The sequence below is a fragment of the Metopolophium dirhodum genome, chromosome 1, assembly GCF_019925205.1.
Source record: "Metopolophium dirhodum isolate CAU chromosome 1, ASM1992520v1, whole genome shotgun sequence".
Classification (NCBI taxonomy): Eukaryota; Metazoa; Arthropoda; class Insecta; order Hemiptera; family Aphididae; genus Metopolophium; species Metopolophium dirhodum.
The window spans coordinates 75,791,194-75,818,460 of record NC_083560.1 but is presented as its reverse complement, the minus strand read 5'-3'; the positions used below and the strand labels follow the sequence as shown (position 1 = coordinate 75,818,460).

Sequence of the window (27,267 nt, the reverse complement as noted above, 5' to 3'; positions counted from 1 at the left end):
TACTTATGTATAGTCAGTAAAATATTATTAATTGACTACTTAGATTTTCAAAATAATGATCATAAAGGTGGTAAAAACAAAATTATAATAATCAAAAAATATTCAATTAAAAACTATGGATTCCTGTTTTGATTTAAGTTATTTGAATATATTTTAATATGGTTCCAGTTAGGTCCTGATTCCCAATATTGTATGAGTATTTTAGATTCAGAACCAGTTTTCTTTGATTTGGCTCCAGTCCTTGGTGTATATATATTATAATATAATATATGCTTTCAAATCAGTATAATATAATATAGGTATAATATATTATAAGATTAATGTTTAATAAAATAGAAGTATTGTATGTATCTATATGATTAAAACATTTTGTATTTATTTTTTATTTGACTCCTAGTATTTATATTTTATTTATATCAGAGTTTTAATGCATTTTTAGTGATATGGAGGAAAGAAAATAAAGATGATTTAAATTTAAAAGGAAGTTTAACACAATTTAAAGACCTCACAAATGATGGTAATCTATCACTTAATTTACAAACGTGTAGAATATAATATACACAATAAAATTTAAGTTTAAAACACATGCAATTTATTGGGCATACAATCAAACTGATTTCGTAATTCGTATACATATATATTTTAGAATTGAAAACAATGTATGAAAATATAACTTTTTCCTCCCTACGTAAGTACTAAAAATCTAAAAGGTATCGATTTGTTATTTTTTTATTCAATGGAATATTATTAAGTAATATGTATCTGAATTATATAAAACCTAAGTACTGCAAAAATATTTTTATTCAAATTTAATTATTTGAATATTAATTGAATAATTCAATTTATAAATAGCAAATGAAATCGAGGAACAATTTTTTTTAGGGCGTAAGTTAATTTAATTAAATATTTTTAAACATTGTATCAATTACTAATTCAAAACGCACTTCTTAGATTTAATTATATGGCTATATATTTTACTTATTAGGTGCTTTCACAGATATAGATAATAAACTAGATTGCTAACTACTATACACTGACAAGCGGGCCGGATGACGCCACTTTTTTCAACATATAGGTTGTGGCTATATTATTTTATCAATTTTTATCGTGATAATAGTTCACATATTTAGATATAATACAATAATAAATTTGGTTTATCAGGTGATGACAACTATACATAACCCACAACCAACATGGCGTTTTTTTGGCGACGGCAGATAACACTAGTTAGCAATCTAGTTTATTATCTATATCTGTGGGTACTTCTAGATTCAAATAATCATCATAATCCGTAATTAATAACTAATATCCCAAAAAATAGATGCATTAATATAATTCTAAAAAACGTTAACGACTGTGATTTAATATATTATATCATCTGTTCAACTTCTGAAGTAATACCTATAATTAAAATCGACTGAATGACTTTGCATTTTATTTGGTATTTTTTTCCATTGGTTAAAAGATCTTAAAATACATAAAATGATTCGATTTGTTGATCAACCCTTTTTATAGTGGACTGTAATTATTTTGTTTTTTGTATACGTTGATAGTGAATAGGTAGTTGTAGAAATGATTACATATATAACATATATATACGTTATAGGTAGGTAATTAGCAAAATATATTGAGGTGTAACTTAAACTAGTTACAATATTGCTACTAACCAGTTCTTAAAATTATAGGAACAAAGAAGGGGGGCCAGTGAGACAATAATATTCAAACAAAATACAATATATAATAATAAATATGTGTGTAAAAAAAATAAAATGGTCTTCACGGTATTAAGCCCAAGAACAAGTTTGGGGTCTCGGTGACGATACTTCCTCTTGGCGATGATAGGCGGTGAGGGTGATGGTAGTCGTGACATGATGGTGGCGGTTGTGGTGTGGGTGATGACGGTAACGATAAAACAAAACTAACAAAAACAACACTGTAGTAACGCAGACTGGATGTACGCGTGAACCGACGTCTAACCATTAAAAAATGGTCGAAGGTGTGTGGTGAGGTAGGGCTAATGGCAATAAACCTAATAATATTTTATTTTACTTGGCTGTCCTAAAAATAAATATAATTTTCCTCATTATATATCGATATTTTTTTACTATGAATTTAAAAACTATTTTATGATTATGTTTTATGTTTAGCCATAGACATACAATTTTCACCGTATTTTTGTACTGTATTTTAGACTAAAAGTAATCTAAAAGGTTTTTGTTTGTGGTATAAAGTGACTGCCAATTAACATGGCACGATTGGCAAGCTTTTCACATCGGTGAATGTAAGTTCCTGCATGAGACCTAGCAGATGAAAAAAGTACGGAATATTATGTTACCTAGATCCTATACGGTGAAAAAAATGGTATTAGTAAGTTCTTAAGAAAGTTGACGCATGTAATTTTTACCTACTATTCTTGTGTAAGGACGGGACACATACTAGTTGCGGACGAATTATTTAGGTCAGGAATTATAACATAACAATTGCGGACACGAGTTTCGTTGTCATAATACTAATTGCGTACAGAGCTTTTTTTAATAAAAACCACGTTAGTTGTGGACACAAATATTTCCCTTCACCACTTTTTCAGGACTTAGGACAAGCTACCAAAAAAATTGGTTGGTGGGGCTAAAAATATTTGTGTCTTGCAAAAGAGCAATCGTTATTTTTAAAATGTTGTTGAATTATTTAAAAAATGATAAACTGATTAAACATATGCAGCGGTTTCAAATGCACCGGCACAATCTTAATCGTTAATATTAAACAGTAATTTCCCAACGTCCACGATCGCTATATCAAAAATAATAATAGGAAATTTCTTATCTTATATTTGTGTCCGCAATTCGTATGTTACCTTTTTAGATTTCGTCCGCAACTCACATGGTTTTTGTCACTTTGTCCACAATTCGGAAACACCGTAAGGACTTACGTTTCCATTCACATCCTGGCTTTTTGCCAACATTACAATATTGTTATCCTTTAATAAAGGATAAAAAAAGATGAAATTGTTACCTAATTTAATTAATATGTACATGATGATTTTGATATTTTTCGTTGTATGCTTAAGATAACTAAATACTAACAGGTAGATATATTATTTTAGAATTCAAATTTATTTATGATATTTCAAATATAATCCGTAAGTACAATTACTTCCTAGAAAATGTCATAAAGTTGAATCGTTAAAAGTTAAAAAGGAACTTAAGCGAACATTATAGTACTATTTAAGTTTTATGACAAGAATTATAAACAGGTGTTTAGGTGGGTACCGTTTTTGTATTCAGTAGATGTCTAGAGAGGTCGCTGATATAAAAACATTGTATACGAAAAACGACTCAGAGCGAAGACGGTTTATCAGACTATAATATTATTACGTACATTTTCTGATATTATTGTTACTTAAGTAATTTATTTTTCTTTTAGATATTAGTGACCAGGATTGTTGTTTAAAACACAATGTTTTGTTCATTGTTTAAGGCGAATAAAACATATGTTTGAAACAATGTTAAATCCAAGTTTATATTGTGCTTTCTTTTGGTTTATTATTAATAATAAATAATAATAGATAATATCCTTTAGAAAAAAAAGTTAAAGTATTAATAATAATTATATCTATTCCCATTCTCCGTTTTAATTTTTTTTTAATTTTATTGAATAAATTACCAAATTTAAAATGTTTTTACTTAATAGTTAATACCTATATACATAATATAATGTCCTCATAAAACATCTATTCAGAAAGTATTTAAAATGTATTTTAAATACTTTTAAGATTTAAAATACGTAATAAATAAACAGTGAAATATATACTAGTACACGGCATATTGTCATAAGAGTAAATTACATATTAAATTAAAATTAAGTTATTTTAAATATACCGTTTAAAATACTGTTTTAAACTGTTTAAGACATTATTTTTAAACTGTTCAAGACATTATTTTTAAATGTTTAAAACTCAAACAATTTATTTTTGAAAAAACAGTATAAAACAAAAAATTCAGTTATGTACCTAATTTGCATCCAAATAAAATAGACCTTTTTCAAAATGATCTTTGTATTTTATACAATTGTTTGTAAATAAATGTAGTCCTCTATTTATAATGATTCGTGAGTCTAGAATAAAAAGGTTCTAAGTCACATTTTTTTCAACAGCCACTTTTTAACAGAAATGGTTTTAGTATGCGAAGGCGACTCTTTTAAGCTAACAGTCATGATATTACGTACTGTATATTTTTATAAAAGTAAAAGGATCTAAATCACTAAGAATTAAATAATAAAATTTAAAACGCTCAGTTAATGGAACCAAATTTCTAATAAAACGTTATTATGAAAAGGTTCTAAGTCGATTAATCACAAGCAAGTACAATATTATTGTACGATAATATAATGATAAACAGGGTTGGGATTTTATAGCATTTGCATATTTCTTATGAGATGCTTAAAAAATAGCAGAGTAAGCTAAAAATGTGTTTCATGATACAGAGAACTCAAATTAAACATTTTATTTTGCTTTTTTGCATATTTTACAATTTTTAGTATTTAGTGCTTTTTTTGGACTTTTTGAGACTTTTTTGCATTTTTACTTGTTTTTGAATTAAAATTGGTCATTGTTTATGAAATTACATTTTTGTAAAAATGTTTTTAGATTTTTGTCAATCGAATTATTACTATAATTTCGTATTAGGTATTTGGTTCTAATTTTTGTTATCTGCTGATTTTGTGGGGTTTTTTTGTCGATTTCTACTGCGATTATTAATCGCCGATTATAAACGAACGAGCTTTGAATGCGTTGTAAAGTCAATTCATTTGGATTCTGATCAGAGTGACTAAATTATTTCAAATCTTAAGTAACTACTTATAATAACTTGTAAGTGATTAAAAAATTATTAATTAATACATTTCCTTTTTTTTTGCATATTTTGTTGTTTTTTTGCATAATTTTAGCGCTTATTTAGCGATATTTAAGTTAATGTTATAGCGCATATTTATACAATTTTAAGTGCTATAAAATCGCAACCCTGATGATAAACAATAATTAATAATATTATAGTTTTATTTATATCACGCACGGGTACAAACACGGAGCGACCGTTTTTATATGTTACTAGCTGTCCCTCCCGGCGTTGCCCGGGCATAAGTCACCCTATAACTTTCGTTAATGTAAATGTACAAACTGTATATGACTCAAACTTTGTTCAATGCCTTATTTAATATTCGGTGTATGATGTTCTAGATTTATCTTAACTTTTCTGTTGCCCGGAATAAAAATTCTTATTCGCAGCAACACGTAATTACGAATGTTTTATTAACACGTTGATATTACGATGTGCATGTGTCAAAAAATTAGTCTTGGTAATACGAGTTTTTACTAAGCTATATAGCTACAGGTCTAAAAATATATTCATTATTCAATCATGGCCAATAGCAACCTTACAATAAACAAAAATATATTATTATTTAGTTTCTGTTCTTACTTGTGTAATCAAATAATACTGATAGGGGTATTATAGAATAACGTTACACATTTAAATCATTCGCATTTAGTTGAAACAGTTTATTAAATACATTTCACATAGTTATTACTTATTAGTTAACATAAAAAAAACATCGGTCGACACAACACGTCGCACTCATCATGGGCGAACCCTCACTCACTGTCACCTAGACTAGTGTAGACTGCCCTAGCCCACCATTCCTTTCTACAGTACCGACACCCTTCCCTACTTAAAAGTAACATATATAACACTTGACAGATGGCACCTACATCCAAATTTCCTACTTTTCTGGTGGATTTTCTTAAAATGATCTTACTTAAGAGTTAAGAACCTTCTCCTGACAATATTACGAACACAACAAAAAAAGAATTAGCCAAATCGGTGCAGCCGTTTACGTGTGATGGAGCGTCTAAGGCAAATTTATATATAGAGATAGATAGATGGAAAGATTTAGTAATAGATTAGTAGATTAGTAGATTACTAATAGATTGTTGATAAAATACACACACACACACAAAAGGTTAGGTTGTAGGTAGCTGGAAACCTTCGGGCCGCCGTGCCGTACCGTATTTCCCTTTATTGGCCGACTGCTATTGTTATAATATATGAATATAGATATACAAATTACTCGTACAAATTCATTTTTACCGATTTAACCCTTTAAAATCAAAATTTTGAAAATCGAACGACGTGGCAACACTCAGGAAGGTATTTGGAACAACTCTGTGAAAAAAATTGGAAACAAGTTTAATAGCGTCGTCACAAAATGGGAACATAAAAAAGGCCTATTCTTTTATATATATATAAGGATCATTAAAACAATAAATAAAAAAATATTAAATAAGAATGTAAATGTACTAATTAAATACTTTTATTTTATTTTAGGATAAAAAGTTTCTAATTTTTCAACAATTGATAATTTTTATTTTACTAATTTTTATACCATCTAATAAAGCAAATTATTATTATAGTTTTGTAAATTAAACTATACTAGGTAGTTGCTTTATGCTTTGAAACTCCAAGCATAAAAAAATGTTGTACAAGAAGTAAAATATTACTCTCCTGAACAATTTCAGAAAAACAATTTAAAACCTTTTCATTCTAGACTCACATTATTATAAATTATATCATGACCATATAAATATACCATTTACCTATGGGTCATGCAAAAAAAAAAATTACATATGAAATAACTTAATAAATATATATAATTAATGAATATAAAATATGTTTGCTTTTAATTTGTATAGAAGTAATTATGGGTAAAGGCCAAATGTCAGCGGAAAAAATAATTGAAAACTGTAAGCTATTTTTATTTTATTTTTGAAATTGTTTTAAACATTACTAGCTCATATTGAGTGGTGATTCTATTAAGGTGACAATTATTACCTCTTCCTCAAACACATACACAATACATATTAATATATTATACATACAAATAAATCATTTATTCTTATATAATAAAACGTGACGACTGTTGCCCGTCCTAGCGGCCGTTTTCGAACTAGGGTAGTGTACTACGAAGAGATTATAAGAGAAAATTATATAGTATCATTTAACTGAAAATGCCATACTGAAAATTTGCTAAACATAACGCGCGTTGTCTCATTTTACCGATTTCGAACAAAATTTTTATTCCGACAAAAGAGTCGTATTTAAGAGACGTATTCAGTCAGGTAGAAATCATGATCACAAAAAGCTCGCCACCACCCGGACACAGCACAGCAGAAAACAGGGCTATGGAGGCGAAGACTGATGGCAAACTAGACGTTGGCTCGGATATACATGGTCAAAATACTGGACCAGGACCGTTTCCCCTTAAGACAGCTACTTCTGCTCCAAAGAGACATCAGAACGGTAGCCGGGGTCGTGCACGATTATATAGGAAAAATAGGGGCGCTTTAGGGGCTAAGCATCTCTATGCATTTCCTACATTTTTTTAAGCGTATTCAATATCACTATAGTAGGGCTTTAATCCCTCAAACTCATTGACGTCGTACCAGGCAAAAGAAGCAAACCTGGTGGAGGACTTCAATCAGTGTTTTCAAGATGTCGACTGCGAACGGTATACAACCACATGAAGGTGGTCGTCAACGACAATCGTGACGCAGCAAAAACTTTCTACTTCAATGGACCATAGGTAACTGAAAAATCGACATATCTGTTTCTATCATAGACGGTTACCATGTACTCGATTTTCGGACTGCTATACGGTCTGTACTGTACTACAGTACGCTGACCAACGACTCACCATCGACCATTACCATTCAGTCTCAGCGAGTGCAGAAGCGAGTGTTTATGATTTTCGACATTCATAAGAGCATACAAGACTGGACCATATCCGAGCGAGCGTGTGACTACGCCGTATCATGAATGACATCATGAATGACTATTTGCAAAATACTATATTCACTTTCTATCGTCCATCGTACCTAGTCTACAACGACCTGAACGGAGTGTGAACTTGCGTGATATAATTTGATAATAATTGCAACGAAAGTTTAAATACCAATATTTAAAACAAATAATTTTTAATAATTTTATCATTTATAGGTAATTATTTAATTTATGAGAGTTAATTATTTATGGGTTCACCTGATAATGTTTGATGCAGATCTGTCAAACAAGTTATAAAATTCAATCACTGCATTTTATATTTAACTGTTTGTTTTAAACACACTAAACAATAATACAAATTTAATAAATTATATCGAAACATAATATGAAACCATGATAGTATCATACATTTTTTTTTAATAATACAATTACAACACAATTAAAACTCACGTCAATCTAACTTAGTATTTATGCACACAATATACTAAATTATACTGTGTAAATAAATTATAAGGTACCAATAGCTATAGCTATAGCTAAAGCTATCAATAGCTCAGATCAGCACCCCTCATAGAAAAATACTGATTTAAGGGGTCAAAACATATTTGGTTAAAAATTCTAATTTTTCGGTTACAAACCATATCGAATTGATTACTAATTATCTTGTTTGTTTTGTAGTTAAAATTTTGAATTCGGGGGCCAGGCTGATTGACCTATTTGATCGTGTACCATTAAAAATCTATTCGTTGAATACGCGATATATTTTATGCACCAACATTTTCAAAGATATACTCTAATTCAAATTATAATATTAACAACATTGGTCGTCACATAAAAATATTAAATGATGCTTCAAGTTAAGGATGTGCCAAGATGATGTAAATAGGGGGAGGGAGCGAACCTGAATCAACTCAATAATTATTCATTTTACATGTTTAACAGCTAAAGCTATAGCGAATGTTGAAAATAATGTTATTTTATATGTCATGTATCTTTATTCTACATTTGTTATTGTAAGAATATTTTAGAATATAGTTCGAAAAATAATGTTTGTTAATAATATACCTAATGTACGACAACAAAGCATATTTAATTTTATATTGAAAAATCGGCTATGAAAGGGGGCGACTGCTTCTTTTACTTCCTCGTCCACTTATTTAAAATTAACTTGTTTTACTATTATAATGTAGATGAGATAATCGTCGGTTGAGTCATACGTTTCATCAACTACCATTTTTCGTAGTTAACCGATCATCAGTTGATTCAGTAGCGTAAATCTTATATAGCAGTATAATTTAATTTGGTGGTAGTTATGTCGGATCGCGGTGAATTGGTCGCGAACATTTGATCGCCGGTGAATTAGTCGCCGGTGAATTGATCGCGGGTGAATTTATCGTGAATATAATTGGTCGCTAAGATAATTGATCGTCAAACGAACAATTTTAGTTTTTTAATTATTTTATTATACTCATTACATAGTTAATATTTAATATATATTATATACACATCCGAGTTTTATGTTTATTATTTTAGATGATTCAAATACTCTTATTTATTTTTAAATAACGTACAGAAAACCCAATTTACAATGGGATTAACAGATATAATAATCTTAAATACTATTATATGATGTACACACGAGATGATTGAACTAGCGTGGCAATAACTTAGATAAGCTTATACGATCGTTATCGATTTATCGTCATCTATATTCCGATGGTCGTACCAATTTGTCATTACATACTTGCATTTGTTAGTCCATGCTAGTACGTTATTGTGTGTGTTTACTGTTTTTTTGATTGAAGATTGAAGATTGAACGAATCATTAAATCCAAAATCAATTATGGTTGATTTTGAAAAAGCTGCGATTAATACGATTCAAAGTGTTTTTACCAACACATCAGTTCGTGGGTGCTTTTTTCATCTATCGCAAAGCATTTGGAGACGCTTGCAAAATTTAGGATTCCAAAAAAGGTACATAGAAGACTCGGAATTTGCTTTGCAAATTAGAATGATGGCAGCACTTAGTTTTGTACCAGAAGAGGATGTAGAAAATGCCTGGAATGAACTACTGGACTCAGAATTTTATTCACTGAACGAAGAAATATTAACACCTTTAACAAATTATTTTGAAGATACGTGGATTGGACGTCTTGATCGAAGAAATCGAAGGAAACCAGCATTATTTCCAGTGACGCTGTGGAACTGTTTTAAATATATTTTCGAAAATATCCCCCGGACCAACAATTCTGTTGAAGGGTGGCACAATGGCTTTGCATCTAGTCTGAACGCGTGTCATCCAACTATATGGAAATGTATAGATTCGTTCAAAAAGGAGGAGAGCCTTATCAAGTTACAGACAGAACAACTAATTACAGGAATGACGATGGGTGTTAAACGGAAGTACATAGACCATGCAGGAAAAATTATAAAAATATGTGACGACTATCATACTAGGAGTAAATTAGACTTTTTAAAAGGAATAGCCCATAATCTTCAACTCCAACATTAAATAAATTAAAATGTATATTTATTAATATTATTATTATTATTTTATTTTTATTATTATTATTATTTATTTATTTATTATAATTTTAAATTTAATTAACTGTGAGAAATTTTAAAAGCATAAAACTCAGAAATATACCTAATATTATAATAAAATAATTAAAAAACTAAAATTGTTCATTTGCCGATCAATTATCCTAGCGACCAATTATATCCACGATAAATTCACCCACGATCAATTCACCGGCGACCAATTCACCGAAGATCAATTGTTCGCGATCAATTCACCGGATACCAGTTATGTCGGAAGAGTATCAGAGTATAATATGTGGTGAATTCTAGTAGCATATAGACCCTAAAGGCTCTATACTTATTTAACTATATTGTAAATGTAATATTTTATAATAAACTTAAATAGCAGTAAATAGATATGCATTGAATTTTAGATAACTAATGATGGTTCAAGGTAGTTTGGTGCAGGCTGGTAAATGACTAGTTCAGCCCGCAGTAAATAAAAATTATTTTTGACATTCAAAAAAATCTCACTCCTCGGGGCGCTTCTCATAAGTTTAAAATGGTAACAGTGAATAAAACAATAACACACCAGCCAATTGTCCAGCTATTGTTATTTTTAATCTGAATAAAAATAACAATAGTGATTTAAAATGTTAAAATGTTAAAATTATATATATATTTCATTTTAAATAATCTTACAGCAAAATGTCTAAACACTTTAATATTTTTAATAATAAGTGCTAAATAATATTATATGTTATATATGAGACATTCAATATTTTAAGTATATATATTCTTAATTTTTCATATTTCAAAGGTAAATGAATAAGCTTAAGTTTAATACCTATACAAATAGTTGGTTTCATAATTTATAAAAATAAGTAATATGATGTACTTATATCTAAATATTTATTTTTGAAACAGTAAAAAAGGGTAAAGAATCCAAGGATAAAGGTACATATGAAAAAATATTGTTATTAATTTTAGTTTATATTTTTTAAATTTAATTAAAATTTAATAAGAAACAAAATAGGAAACTTTAGAATTATCTTATTTATATGATATTTAGTACCTAATTATGTTCACACTTCATATATTATGATACTTGACTTAATATTTTATTAATGACATACCAGCAAAAATTATAATGTAGGTACCTAGAATCATGATAATATTGAACTTTATAACATTATAATATAATACTTCGATACTCACAGCCTGTGATACTAATTTTTTATCAGATATTTTCAAAAATATGTGTAAGCTATTAGATATAGAAAAATCTAAAACGACGCCGTGGCACCCCCAGACCAACGGTTTTCTCGAACAAAGTCATTCCACTAATTGAAATCGTATTTACGAAGTTTTGTGGATAAGGACAACAACTGGGATAGGTTACTAACATACGCGATGTTTTGTTATAACACAACAGTACATACGTCAACATCGTATACGCCGTACGAGTTAGTATTTGGACGGAAACCGAACATTCCGTCGTCATTTCATCGGGAACCCGAGGCACAATGCAATTACGATAATTACGTACTCGATTTAAAACGCATTATGCAGGAAGCACATAGACTGGCATGTGCTAATTTAATTAAAAAGAAAGAAAATAATAAACATTACTACGATAAAAGTACACACGCGATTAATATACAAGTAGGGGACAAAGTCCTAATAAAGAGCATAACAAACGTAACACGTTCAGTACAAATTGGACGGGCCCATACGAAGTACTCGCGGTATATGATAATGAAAACATTACTATTAACAAAGGTCGTAAGGGTTATCGTATGCATATAAACAATGTTAATTTGTTTCATGAAACCGAACTATAAGACAGTCTATTCAATTTATGCACAGAGTAGTAATATATATATATATTAGTAGTTTGTTTTTTATATATATATAAATGGTAGATGAAAAAAAAAGTATTTTTAGTAGACATTTATTTAAACATATATCGAGATAGTAATATATATATATGCTTCATTAAAAATATCTATTTTTTTATTATTATTTTTTAACTACAAATTTAAACTACATTTTTAAAACGACAAACAAAAATGATTGAAGAACAAGTAGGGTCATTAAAACCTTATCTACCTTTATCAAAAAAAAATATTTACAAAAAAGTCAAATTAAATTTTTATGATCGTTTGAAATTCATATTTGTACAACATTTGATATTCACTCTATTTCTCATGTAACGATTTTCTTATTTTGTTGTAATTAAAAACGAATGACTGTAAAATACTTTAAAATTTCACTGAATATTTATATTAGCATTTTCTATACACGATATATCGTTCTAATAGCAGTTGATAAATATTAAAAATACATAGAAACAATTTTTTTTTATAAGCATTTAAAGTTCAAAGAATTTTTATTTATCGATTTTTGATATTTTGTTGTAATTTAGAAACGAATAGATCAGTGTTCACAGGTAAAATTTTCAATTTATTTTGACACATTTTGAGCTATTTATAGCCATGAGAATTTTTTTAAATATAATTTATTTATCTGTTAAAAATTCATGAGCACGGAGAAAAACAAAAAAGAATGAATGAAAACCCGGAGTTTTTACGCAAAATCGGTTTAACAAAATCGATTTTGGTTTTTGGTGTAACTCTAAAACAAATTACCTTTATAGATTCATGCAATTTTCACTGGTTGTTTATACTGACGTTTTCTATACACAATAAATTTTCAAAAAATATTGATTTGTTTTAACTGTTTCCGGACATTTTCAGTTTCCAAAATTGTAGAGAAGAATTTTTTCTAACAATCGTAAAATGCACGTTATGTTATATTAATTAATTAGTTAAATAATTAATTGATCAAAAGTAAGAAGATAACTTGTTAATTTACCATGCGATATATTAGACTATTGGAATACGATATAAAAAATCGAATTCCTTACGAATGTTAAAAAAGTTCTCCTCTACAATATTTATAAAAGGTATTTTTACTGTAAACCGATTCAATAAATCGTATTACTTGAAGAACAAAAGTATAGTTTTTATTTGTATAAAATTCGGATACGAAGTGGCCGCACTATTGAACAAAATATGGCATAAAAACACGGTTTTGTAATTCCAGTAATACGGCTTATTTAAGTGGTTTACAGCAAAACTACCTATAATAAAAATCGTAGAGAAGAATTTTTTTAACAATCGTAAGAAGCCCGATTTTCGATATTTTTATTAATTAGTTGAATAACTAATCGATAAAAAGTTAAAAACCTTGTTAATTTACCATGTGATATTGAACGATAGAAATACGATATCAAAAATCGGATTTCTTACGATTGTTAAAATAGTTCTCCTCTACAATATTTATAAAAGGTATTTTTACTGTAAACCGATTCAATAAACCGTATTACTTGAAGAACAAAAGTATAGTTTTTATTAGTAGGTATGAAATTCGGATACGAATACAAAATATTTTGTCATGATTTCATGAAATATAATATAATAATCATTTTCTTATCTGGGTTATTTATAAACTATGTGCGGGCGCACGGCTACGATAGAAAACCCGTTTTGACCTATGGTGCGGTACTGCTGTTATCGTGCGCGGGGTGGTGGTATGAACCCCTAGTATCGAGCGCTGCCGCTGTCTATAATGAGCGAAGCACATGACGAGCGTAATTAAATGTTTTTTTACCGAAAAACATGGTTTTGTAATTCCAGGAATACGGCTTATTGAAGCGTTTTACAGTATAAATACCTATAACAAAAATTGTAGAGGAGAATTTTTTCTAGAAACGTAATAAGCCCGATTTTTGATATCTTGTTCCAATCGTCCAATATCGCATGGTAAATTAACACGTTTTTTAAACTTTTTATCAATTAATTATTTTACTAATTAATAAGAATATCGAAAATCGGGCTTCTTACGTTTCTAGAAAAAATTCTCCTCTACAATTTTTGTAATAGGTATTTATACTGTAAAACGCTTCAATAAGCCGTATTCCTGGAATTACGAAACAATGTTTTTATGCCATATTTTGTCTACTAGTGCACCCTCTTAAAACTAACCATGTCGAATTTAGTTAGTTTAATAAATGTCACTTTCCCGGAAATTAATTCTAATAAGCGATTCATAATTCGATTTATGACAATTTTAATCCCAATACTTGTAAATATGTCCACGAATTTTTGATATGCCCCAAAACGCAGCCTTTACATTCTAGGAGTATGAGACCAATGTGTGAAATACTCCTAATGCAGGAGCCGCGAGAGGTACCAGAAAATTGTGAGATACGACAATCGAAATGGCTACAACAGTGTTCCACAAATTAAGACAAAAAAAATGAGTGGTTATATGTTACAAATAACGATTCATTATTCGTAACCTGTGACGCAGACTAAGAATCCAAGAACCACATCTTAGAAGGAGCCGGGATAATTTCATTAAACGAAACATGTCGTGGTTATGAGAATCGAGACGTTCTCATTCCAGGTCGCATAGCACAGCCAGAATCAGTATACCAAAACAATGGAGGCACATCATATAAAAACAAATCAAATGAATGACATGAACGCAATAACATATACTAAAGAACAAATCACGGACCAACGACATCATGAAGACCGGTACGAACAACTGGAAACAAAAATATATATATATATGTTGTCATTGGTGGAACCTCTATAATGATTATTATAACGATAGATATTATAATTGTATGGTTCGTCAGACAGGAAACAACAAAAACACCACTACTTAGACCATGGGAGTGTCCTGTCATGATGGAAGACAAATGGACACAAACTCCAATACCTGAATCAACAGCGGAGGTCACAAGCAACATTAGAAGTTATTCCAGAGGTGTCCAACTTAATTATTCCAAGATAAAATTCAACATCAGTTAAAGGGGGAATTTCTATGTTTAATTTAATTTTTTTTTTTTTTTTGAAAGTCATAGAATTTCATCTTAGAGGGGAGGGAATAGTAAACCCAAAAGCTATTATATTATTTTAAATAAAATAAGTAAAATAATAAATTATACATAGTATAATTTATAAGTGGAAATGTAGGTATTAATAATACATTAAGTAATATGATGTACTTATATCTAAATATTTATTTTTGAAACAGTAAAAAAGGGTAAAGAATCCACGGATAAAGGTACATATGAAAACATATTGTTATTAATTTTAGTTTATATTTTTTAAATTTAATTAAAATTTAATAAGAAACAAAATAGGAAACTTTAGAATTATCTTATTTATATGATATTTAGTACCTAATTATGTTCACACTTCATATATTATGATACTTGACTTAATATTTTATTAATGACATACCAGCAAAAATTATAATGTAGGTACCTAGAATCATGATAATATTGAACTTTATAACATTATAATATAATACTTCGATACTCACAGCCTGTGATACTAATTTTTTATCAGATATTTTCAAAAATATGTGTAAGCTATTAGATATAGAAAAATCTAAAACGACGCCGTGGCACCCCCAGACCAACGGTTTTCTCGAACAAAGTCATTCCACTAATTGAAATCGTATTTACGAAGTTTTGTGGATAAGGACAACAACTGGGATAGGTTACTAACATACGCGATGTTTTGTTATAACACAACAGTACATACGTCAACATCGTATACGCCGTACGAGTTAGTATTTGGACGGAAACCGAACATTCCGTCGTCATTTCATCGGGAACCCGAGGCACAATGCAATTACGATAATTACGTACTCGATTTAAAACGCATTATGCAGGAAGCACATAGACTGGCATGTGCTAATTTAATTAAAAAGAAAGAAAATAATAAACATTACTACGATAAAAGTACACACGCGATTAATATACAAGTAGGGGACAAAGTCCTAATAAAGAGCATAACAAACGTAACACGTTCAGTACAAATTGGACGGGCCCATACGAAGTACTCGCGGTATATGATAATGAAAACATTACTATTAACAAAGGTCGTAAGGGTTATCGTATGCATATAAACAATGTTAATTTGTTTCATGAAACCGAACTATAAGACAGTCTATTCAATTTATGCACAGAGTAGTAATATATATATATATTAGTAGTTTGTTTTTTATATATATATAAATGGTAGATGAAAAAAAAAGTATTTTTAGTAGACATTTATTTAAACATATATCGAGATAGTAATATATATATATGCTTCATTAAAAATATCTATTTTTTTATTATTATTTTTTAACTACAAATTTAAACTACATTTTTAAAACGACAAACAGAAATGATCGAAGAACAAGTAGGGTCATTAAAACTAACCATGTCGAATTTGGTTAGTTTAATAAATGTCACTTTCCCGGAAATTAATTCTAATAAGCGATTCATAATTCGATTTATGACAATTTTAATCCCAATACTTGTAAATATGTCCACGAATTTTTGATATGCCCCGAAACGCAGCCTTTACATTCTAGGAGTATGAGACCAATGTGTGAAATACTCCTAATGCAGGAGCCGCGAGAGGTACCAGAAAATTGTGTTATATGTTACAAATAACGATTCATTATTCGAAACCTGTGACGCAGACCAAGAATCCAAGAACCACATCTTAGAAAGAGCCGGGATAATATCATTAAACGAAACATGTCGTGGTTATGAGAATCGAGACGTTCTCATTCCAGGTCGCATAGCACAGCCAAAATCAGTATGCCAAAACAATGGAGGCACATCATATAAAAACAAATCAAATGAATGACATGAACGCAATAACATATACTAAAGAACAAATCACGGACCAACGACAACATGAAGACCGGTACGAACAACTGGAAACAAAAATATATATATATATGTTGTCATTGGTGGAGCCTCTATAATGTTTATTATAACGATAGATATTATAATTGTATGGTTCGTCAGACAGGAAACCACAAAAACACCACTACTTAGACCATGGTAGTGTCCTGTCATGATGGAAGACAAATGGACACAAACTCCAATACCTGAATCAACAGCGGAGGTCACAAGCAACATTAGAAGTCATTCCAGAGGTGTCCAACTTAATTATTCCAAGATAAAATTCAACATCAGTTAAAGGGGGAATTTCTATATTTTATTTTATTTATTTTAAGTCATAGAATTTCATCTTAGAGGAGAGGGATGTAGTAAACCCAAAAGCTATTATATTATTTTAAATAAAATAAGTAAAATAATAAATTATACATAGTATAATTTATAAGTGGAAATGTAGGTATTAATTATACATTAAGTAATATGATGTACTTATATCTAAATATTTATTTTTGAAACAGAAAAAAATGGTAAAGAATCCACGGATAAAGGTACCTTTGAAAAAAATATTGTTATTAGTTTTAGTTTATATTTTTTTAATTTAATTAATATTTAATAAGAAACAAAATAGGAAACTTTAGAATTATCTTATTTATATGATATTTAGTACCTAATTATGTTCACACTTCATATATAATACTTGACGTAATATTTTATTAATGACATACCAGCATAAATTATAATGTAGGTACCTAGAATCATTATAATACTGAAATTTTAACTGACTTAGATATTCTAGAATGTTCCTGAACATTCCCTGGAATAACTGACCTGTTACGTTTCAAAGAATTGACAATCCTATATCTTAATGACTTTAAATCATGCAACGTATTTTTCAAAAACATGGGGTTTGTTCTATTTATTTTATAAACAAATAAACTATTTAGTGACCGGATATTAAAGTTTATCCAAACAGGTATTTGTGATGAACTATGTAATCTGTCATAAGAAATACATAACTATTACCTATCCTATTTGATTTTCAGTACCTTTTGATACTTATTCACCATTCAAAGAAAGATGTAAGTTATTAATTTCACTCTAAAATATTTAGATTGATGAATATTTTGATTAATGAAATATTATAATAATTATCTACACCGTAGGTCAAGTGTAACTAAGTAACTAGTACCTATAATAATAGCGTCCGCGTTTATCTTAGTCAGACATTGTTATGCCTAGTGTAGTTGTGTACTTGATCTCTTACTAAGGGAAAGCCCCAGAAGTAGATTGAATAACAAAATAAATGGATACCTGCAGTATGTGGGAAGATGTGATAGAAAATATCAAGAAAACTGTCGAAAATCGATTGGATATCTAAACCCTACTCTGAGGAAACCACGGATAACAAATGAAATTATGGAGTTGAGAAAACAAAAAAATATTTTCAAGAAAAAATATGATAAGCTATGTATAGAAATATTCAAATAGAGTTACACAAAATAGAATTAAAGAAGAAATGGATGGATGGTATACATTCAGTATAATTTATCCTTATGTAATATAGAAAGAGAATAAAACACCATTAAGAAAAATTTCAAGGAACCAGAAAACAAAAAACACAATGGTTAAACACAAAGGAGGAGATATTATATACTATTTATCAATAATTATAAACAAGAAACCTGTTGAGAAAATTCAAAAACGACATCGTTTAAATACTAACTACATAGATTAATAGTACAAGAAACTTTTGAAGCACTCGTCGACCTTTAACCGTGCCCACAATTACAAAAATAAAACACTAAAATTAATTAAACCGAGATTATTTGTTTACCTGATATCTTGGTAGTTAAACGTGAAGTAGTCAATTATAAATAAATATAATTAATACTTAAGCAATAACTTTACAATTCTATACAAATATATGCCACGTGTCCACGTTGTTTATTTTTTAAAAACTATAAATTGTTTTATCATAACTTATGACTTATCACATGTCATCAGTTCCGCACGGCAAGTCGTTCGTAGCACACGTTTGTTGACCATCGTGCACATACACTATTGCCCTTCGCTTATCGCGTCATTAACTTAATGAGTACTAAGTCGAATCGTATTATTCAGTATAATTATCATTGTTTTCCGTATATTCCGCATGTTTAAACAAAAACACAACCTGATTTCACTGATTACATTGAAGATGAAATTGAAAAACATGGTTTTATGGTAAAAATGTCACTAACATCCTAAAATCTCAATCAAAAGAACCCCTTCCACTATTCTTTGTAGAACTAAACCCATCTCCAAACAACCAAGACATCTTCAAGATAAATAATACATGTTTCACTAAAGTCAAATTCGAAGCCCCACACATCAGACGAGATCTAGTCCAATGCCATCGCTGTCAATAGTACGACCACACTAAATCGTATTGCAATCATCTACCTAAATGCATCCGATGCGGTGAAAACCATACCTTGGACCAATGTTCCAAATTCACAAAATGCACACTTTGCAGCACGGCCCACCCGGCAAACTACAGAGGATGCACTGTCCACAAAGACCTCCAACGTTTCCATAAAAAACAACAACCGATCACCATCTCAAGACCGACTACAGAAAACTCCGACACACCTCAAGCCCAACCCAACAGCCAACCTTCTCCAGGAGCATCACATCTGATCAACGCTTCCAAAAGTTCTCTAAATTAACCCAGCGACACCCAGCACTTATCATTCTCACAAGTGGTTAAAGGTAATAAATTAAATAAGTTAAAATCAAACCGCACAAACGACCCACCCTCCGATTAACTATTTACAAACCAAATTACAACTTTCATATCCGGGTTTAAAACTCTAATCTCTCCCTCATAACACTTCTTAATCCCTCAATAACCCTTCTTACCTCACTAATAAATAAATTAAGTACCAACAATGGAAACTAACCTTAAACTTAGATTACTCACATGGAACGCAAACGGCATTACACCCCATAAACTTGAACTTCAGGTAGCCCTCAATATTCATAATATAGACATAGCAATGATTTCTGAATCTCACCCAACCCCGACAAAATCTATTAAAATTCTTTTTAACAAATTTTAACAAAGTTTATCAAAGTAATCACCATGACTTCACTGCCCACGCCGGCTTGGTGATCCTAGTAAAAAATAATTTAATTCACTCCCTTCTTCCTTTTATTATTAAAAAATATCTACAAGCAACAAACATCCAAGTTTCTGTCAACAAACATTTTAATCTGTCTTTCTCCTCCATCTACAGCCCCTCACGACCTAAAATTAACGCTAACAATTTCATAAATTACTTCGAATCCTTAGGTAAGTACTTCATTGTCGCAGGAGACCTCAATGCCAAACACTCTTCCTGGGGTTGCCTCGCAACCAACCCAAGAGGCAGAATCCTTTATAACTCAACAAATAACTTCAACAAAAAAATACTACCACCCTCTAACCCCACCTATTGGCCAACACATCAAAACCATCACCCAAATATCCTCGATATGATGTTGGAGTTATTTGTTGAGTATTTGCATTACCCGTCTCACTCCCAGCTAAACACACTAGTCCCAGTGAAATCGAATTCATTATAAAAAAAAATTCCATAACAGAAAAGCCCTCAGGTTTGACCAAATCACAAATTGTATTGCCAAAAACCTACCCAAAAAAGTAATCATATTACTTTCTTATATATATAACGCAATGCTACGTTTATCCTATTTTCCCCTTACTTGGAAATTTTCAAAGATAATAATGATCCAAAAACCTAACAAACCTTCTGAAAAAATAACTTCTTATCGCCCTATAAGCTTACTCCCAACATTATCTAAAGTATTCGAAAAAATCCTATTATAGAGGCTCACACCACTAGCTATTATGGCAAAAATTATCCCAGACACTCAATTTGGATTCAGACCCAATCACTCTACCATTCACCAACTCCACAGGGTAGTAGACACTATCTCAGTTTCTCTAGAGAAAAAATATTACTGCACTGCCGTCTTTCTGGACGTCGCACAAGCGTTTGATAGGTTATGGTTTGATGGCATACTCTTCAAACTTAAAAAATTTTTGCCTGCACCTTACTTCCTATTGGTTAAATCATATTTGAGCGATAGTACTTTCATCGTACGCCAGAACTCGAGCCACTCAAACCACTTCAACATCTTAGCTGGAGTTCCCCAAGGCAACGATATTGCTCCTTTTCTCTACAATATCTTTACGCACGACATCCCTAAAACTTCCTTTACTGAACTTGGTTCCTACGTGGATGAACCGGTAATTGTGGCCTCCAATGAAAACCCAAACACTGTTTCTAATATGTTGCAAAATTAGCTCAACATAATCGACGTCTGGACAAAAAGATGGGGGATTAAAATTAATGAATCCAAGTCCTCCTTCATTACATTCACCCTAAAAAAAGGATCTTGCCCCTAAGTCACATTGAACATCATCCCAATCCCGTCCTACTCAGAAGTTAAATATCTTGGCCTCATCCTTGACAGTAAACTTACCTGGAATCCCCACTTAAAAGCCAAACGAAAAGCCCTTAATACCTGACTTCACCTCCTTAGACCCTTACTGAAATCCAAAATAAATATAAACACCAAGCTGCTAATTTATAAGTCATTACTCAGGCCACTATGGACCTATGTCGTTTAATTATGGGGTGCCGCTAAACCCTCAAACACCCATACAATCCAAGCCTTTCAGTCAATATGCCTTTGAATAGTTACATCTGCACCCTGGTACTTAACCAACAATAATCTCCACAAAGATCACAAAATCCAAAATCTCAACCAAATCTCCAAACTATACTACACCAGACTCCACAAAAAATTTCAACAACACACAAATCCACTAATTTCTAAATTATCAACTAACACACTCCCTGGTAACCTGCACCGTAGACTTAAAAGGCTGAGAGTAGAGATCTTCTTTAGTAAACGAGCTAAATAATTTCTGAAGGTCGCTACCTGATAACACCTCCAATCTTTAAATTTTATTATTTATTATTTTTTTTTTCTCTCTCTTTTCATTGTTATTCCTGTCACTTATAGGGTGTTACCACTGGGTATCTTCCCTAATCTTATTATTTATATCATTCTTACTTGTCACTCATCAAACCTACTTATTATACTAAGAACATGTATAGATTGTAGATTACTTCAAATAAATAAAAAAAAAATCACATGTCATAAAATATAAATTTTAAATATAAAACCATAAAATCACACTTGTACATACCTAAAGGACAATATAATATTTCAGGGGAATTTTTTGATTTTAATGAAGACATATTTAAACAGTACAACTGTAAGTATTATCTTCTTTATATTAATATATTGTTATGCAATTTTAAATATTTTCCAATTTTTATTTTTATTGCAAATATTGAAAAATCTTAGATATTTAAAAAATTAAAAATCAGTCTAATTAATAAGAATTTATACATTTATAAGAAAATATCCATTAGAATTATTATAATTTTATGTTTGAATTAATAACTATAATTGCTATGTTTTAGAAAATAATAAATCGATAATTAATATGTTCAACTTAAGATGTTATATATTTATTGTATGTATAAATTATGAAGATACATATCTTATGCAATTTCAGCAAATAAAGATGCCACTAAAGGTATTTATAATACATACATATTATTTTATACAATGAAGAGTGCATATCGCCTTGAATTTTTTTTTTGTTCTTACCTTTATTTAGTTTACTCACTTCGTTGCTCGTAAAAAATTACAAATCTTAAAAATATTGTGATTTTTCAACTCTTTTTCTATGTAACCCGTTGCAGTAAGTGAAACTTAGACACCCTGGTAGGCAATCCGACTATGTCGGATCATGGACAATGTGCGACAGCATATCAAGTAGGTAATCAACCTGCGGTGCATTGCAGACACGCCTATCAGCGGCTATAAGTGCAACTCAGCCACATTTGTAGGAAATGTGTGAAAATTCGATTTGATGCATGCTTGTACCTGATCTGCCCGATAACCAATGGCAACCAATAAAATAACAAATACTAATTTCTACTATTTATTTCTCCTATAACCAATAGCATCTATTTATAAGCAAAAATTTTGAACGTCAATCTCAAAATTCCTGTTTGAGCTCCTCATTACAACACTAGCATCCTGTACATTGGCGTGCTCTACATGGGGGAGGGGGGGGGGGTAATGTTCCATGAAATAAAACAAAACTATAAAAAATGTATTTAGGTATTTTGATATTTATACATACCAACTAAACAAATAAATATTAATACAAATTTGCATAGGTACATTTGTTCACATATTATGCAGGAGACGGGTGACAGTGCCAGCGTCGCGCGATGTCGCAATGTATATTATTATTAATAACTTTATCAAGACATCTGATTTCCAGAATTAATTCCAGTATTCTAAGAACAGACTAGTTTGGTGGTCGCGCGCCCGCGCACACTTATTGTGGTGCCGGGTGCGGGGTGAGGTGTGTCATTCCGCTCAGCACGCGTCGGTCGCAGTATTAAACTCAAACGGCAAGGTTATTATAGCTTATAAATTAAAACGTAACTGGAACGTGATTTCGTGACCCATTCTCCAGTTTCATGCAAGATGTATACAAAAAAAAAAAATAATATAAAATATAAATTTAAGTGAATATAATTATTTTGAAATTATGAAAAACTAAAAAGTAAAAATTAACTAAAAAATTGCGCCCCAAAAAATATTGCGCCCTAGGCACGTGCCTTGGTGACCTATGGGTAAATCCGCCCCTGGATGGAGCATCACGAGTGAATGGCTGGACCGATTTCGCTAATTCTTTTTTTGTTGTATTCATAGACCTTATACTAGGTCTATGGTTATATTCGTAATTGTCAGGAGAAGGTTCTTATATACAAACAAATAACAATTATGTAAAAGAACGGTCCGCGGCATGTCCGTCCTATGTGGCTACGCCAATGTAAATTATGTAAGGCATTGTTGTGGTCCAGTTGTGGAGCACAGTTGACAAAGGTCGAATCAAAATAAATTAAACGAAGTCATATTAACTATTATTGTGAATTTATTGACTGTAGGTTAGTATTTAACACTTTTTAAACACTCAGAGTAATGTTAGAATTTAAGACAAATATCTCTAGCATGAATACTGTCAACTAGTCGTCACGCAGAAATAGTGTGTCTCGTCTCCTTTCTGGAGCGCCTTTATATACTAGACAACAATGTTAACCGACTGTGTGACGGGGAGTATAAGGCCGATCCCTCGGGGGTTGTTACACCATTAGCCATATAACGCGAGGGCGGCTCCTTCACGCCTTTGGTGATACGGCCACGTCCCTCTGACGAGTTACATCTGGGCGCCCTGGCACCAGACAGGTAGTCTCCTGCCGGCAACTCTCGTACGAGGCAGATCAGTGGGTTTCATCGGCTCGTATCGGCAAGCGCTGGATTCGACCCAGGCAAATTCCTCCCCTTCTACTAAGGCGCTACTCCCGACAGTCTCTGCGAGGCCATCCACATAAGTCGCGTACGCGTGGCCGGCGAGCGCGAGCACGCGAGGTACCCGCACGCGTCAGTCAGACGTACGCCACAGAGCTCGACAGGGCACTGGTACCGTTCAGGCGTTAGCAGGGCCGGGTTTGCAGTGGGGCTCTCCCTATCGCCCGTAGGATGAGATTGAAGGATCCGTTATCCATAGTACTCACAACGACTATTTTCCCACAAGCATCGGCATCGGGACAGGTTTACTGCCGCAGTGCGACCTTTTTGGAGTGGTACGGTTTTCTTTTACCGGATGCCGTGTCCGTACCGATTTTTCTCGGGTTTGAGTGCCTGTCGACAGGTTTCTCCCAGCCATCTTGCACATGTTCGTCCACGAGTTGGTTGGGCCCGTGTACTCTCAGTCAGGATTGCGCTAGGAGCGCCAGCGCGCAGGCAGAGGTCCGCGTCTGCTTCGCCTGCCACGTGCTGGCACCCCCCACCCAAGCCTACTGGTTTGTCGCAGGTGGCATGATACCCCTACTCGGGTAGTTTGTTCCCGTGCGGAGAAGGAAGGTGCCCTTCATCACCTCGGTCGCCCTTGTTCGGGGACCCACGTCGAGGTCTTTTGACGTGCCTATCAGGACTGCCCTTCCTCAGTGCGTTGATATGCCTGGAACACGGTTATTGGTTTTGCTGTGAGTTCGCGCTCCGCGATTCGGTCCGCACCGATCGCTTGCACCTTGAGCGCGGAGTTTTTTCGTAGATGACGGTCGGGCAGTCGTATGTGTAAGCAGATGCTCTGCGATCCATGAGGACCTGCGTTTAGCAAGCTGCCCATCTCTGGGGTATACTGTTGGAGTAGCTGGTCTGCTGAAAACTGCCTAGCCAGTCCTCTTTTCCTTCATTGATGACCCTTCCCCGTCACCACCGGTAAGTCTCTGAGATCACCTCCAGGTGCTTCCTATTACCCCGGGAAGCTCGGTTTGGAGATGCGCCCTCCACTGGCGTTGAGATCGGAACGGGGTCCTCAGGTGACCCGGGGGTGCGAAGACGGCCGTTCGTCATCCGCCCAGGCCTGTACCCAGGCAGGACATCGTCAGCCGCGGTCTCAATCCCGCGGCTCTTTTTTGCTCCGCACGATTCTGCATAGTCGTGAGTAAGCATTTCGTGAGGGCGCCCGAGGGTGTAGCCTTGTTCGGGTGCCCCCACACCTTCCTGCCCACTTCAAACCTTGATGTAGCTTAGCGTGTTCTAAACCACCGGGTTGCCACCCTGGAAGGTACGGGTAGCCCAGGGAGCTCGGAGATCCTTGGTCATTTCGCTAGCACCAAGCTTGACCTGCCCCGAGCCCTTGTGATTACAGTTCAGTTAACTTGACGCTCTAGGGCTAGCTTCATTAAGGCCTTACCCCGCCTGCCACTGTCCCGGACCAGATTAGTCAGCCAGTTTCGCAACGTGACTCGTCTTAGCGCGGTAGGTAGCAGGTGTGTACTTGTACTGGTCGGTCTGCCCGCCTAACGTGTCGTGACCCGGTTGGGCCGTCCTTGCCAGGTGGGTGGACGTGCCAGTAAGTCTTCACAGGGTTACCTCGATTCCCATTCAGCGACCTAGGTCGGACCGACCCAGAGGCCCACATAGTCCCTCCTGGCCCAGCGGGTGCTTCACCCCTGAGGGCGCGTGTACACCGGCCCAGTGCAACCAGCGGTCTCCCAGACCTGCACTCGCTCTGCCACCTTCAGAGTTCTGGTGGCCTCGTGCTTGTAACGGTCGGTTTCCGCGCGGCAACGGGTGATCCGAGCCTGACGTCGCCGTCGTCGCTGCAGTTTCTTTTGCCGTTCTTACGGCGCCGGCAGGTCTTAGCACCCGTTTCTCCGCTCCTGCATAACGTTACTAAGATGTTACCTGCCCGTAGTTCAGGTATGTGGTCTCTGGCTCTACCCACTCACTGGTGGTTTAAGTCTTACGGTAGCAAATTGTGATTGTTTTGACGAAAAACTACGTTTGCCGGACCTTTCGGGCTGGTGCGTTCAAGGTTTTGCCGTTAGCAGCAACGTGCTGTCGAGGTCAGTTCCGGTGCACAGCGTCGGAGTCCTCCCTCTAAAGCAGGATCATTTGCGAAGCGATTGACTGAATCCAGGTCACCGCGCCTCCATGACCGGGTCGCAGGTACGCCTTCCCACCCACTCAGTTTGATCTCTTCCGCCAAGAACCCATCTTTGCACTCAGCTAATATGAACCATCTATCGGTCGAGGTACTCATGAGGGGTGTTCGGAGAAGTAATCACCCGACGCGTCGCCTTAAGCGTAAGAGATCTAGCGGCGGCCTTCTGTGATTCTCATCTCACGTACTTCAAGCGAGACGCTCGTCAGAGACGCTGTAATTGGATCTCGTGTCACCGGTTGATTCACGTTATCAACCGTAAATGGGACGGTGGCTCGGTGTTAGCAAACTTTTTAAAGTCAGTATCCATCCGCCGGCGATGTGGACGCCCCGACCATCGGCAAGCGCCGCGGTCTGTCAGCCCCGCGACACCCAGCGAAACTCACAGTCCTCACCTCCTTGGCTGTGGTTTTGATAGATATACTAGACAACATTACTAACCACTGTGTGACGGGGAGTTATAAGACCAGATCCGATCGGTGGGTTTCGTATAACCGCGT

The 27,267-nt window shown here is 33.3% G+C and overlaps 1 protein-coding gene across 4 annotated transcripts in view; it reads left to right on the top strand.

The window, feature by feature from the left end:
- The window catches only part of LOC132933653 (uncharacterized), a 69,533-nt gene that overhangs the window by 12,252 nt on the left and 30,014 nt on the right, over positions 1-27,267 (top strand). For 2 of the 4 annotated variants that reach the window (XM_060999918.1, XM_060999917.1), the window contains exons 8-19: positions 440-517; positions 647-688; positions 853-885; positions 3,101-3,136; positions 6,743-6,793; positions 11,277-11,306; positions 12,778-12,801; positions 15,462-15,491; positions 17,634-17,663; positions 18,159-18,194; positions 22,400-22,444; positions 22,751-22,771. In XM_060999918.1, the coding sequence (XP_060855901.1) occupies positions 440-517; positions 647-688; positions 853-885; positions 3,101-3,136; positions 6,743-6,793; positions 11,277-11,306; positions 12,778-12,801; positions 15,462-15,491; positions 17,634-17,663; positions 18,159-18,194; positions 22,400-22,444; positions 22,751-22,771 (456 nt within the window). The remainder of the gene's footprint in view (positions 1-439; positions 518-646; positions 689-852; positions 886-3,100; positions 3,137-6,742; positions 6,794-11,276; positions 11,307-12,777; positions 12,802-15,461; positions 15,492-17,633; positions 17,664-18,158; positions 18,195-22,399; positions 22,445-22,750; positions 22,772-27,267) is intronic. The other 2 variants (XM_060999920.1, XM_060999919.1) reach the window with 2 other exon arrangements.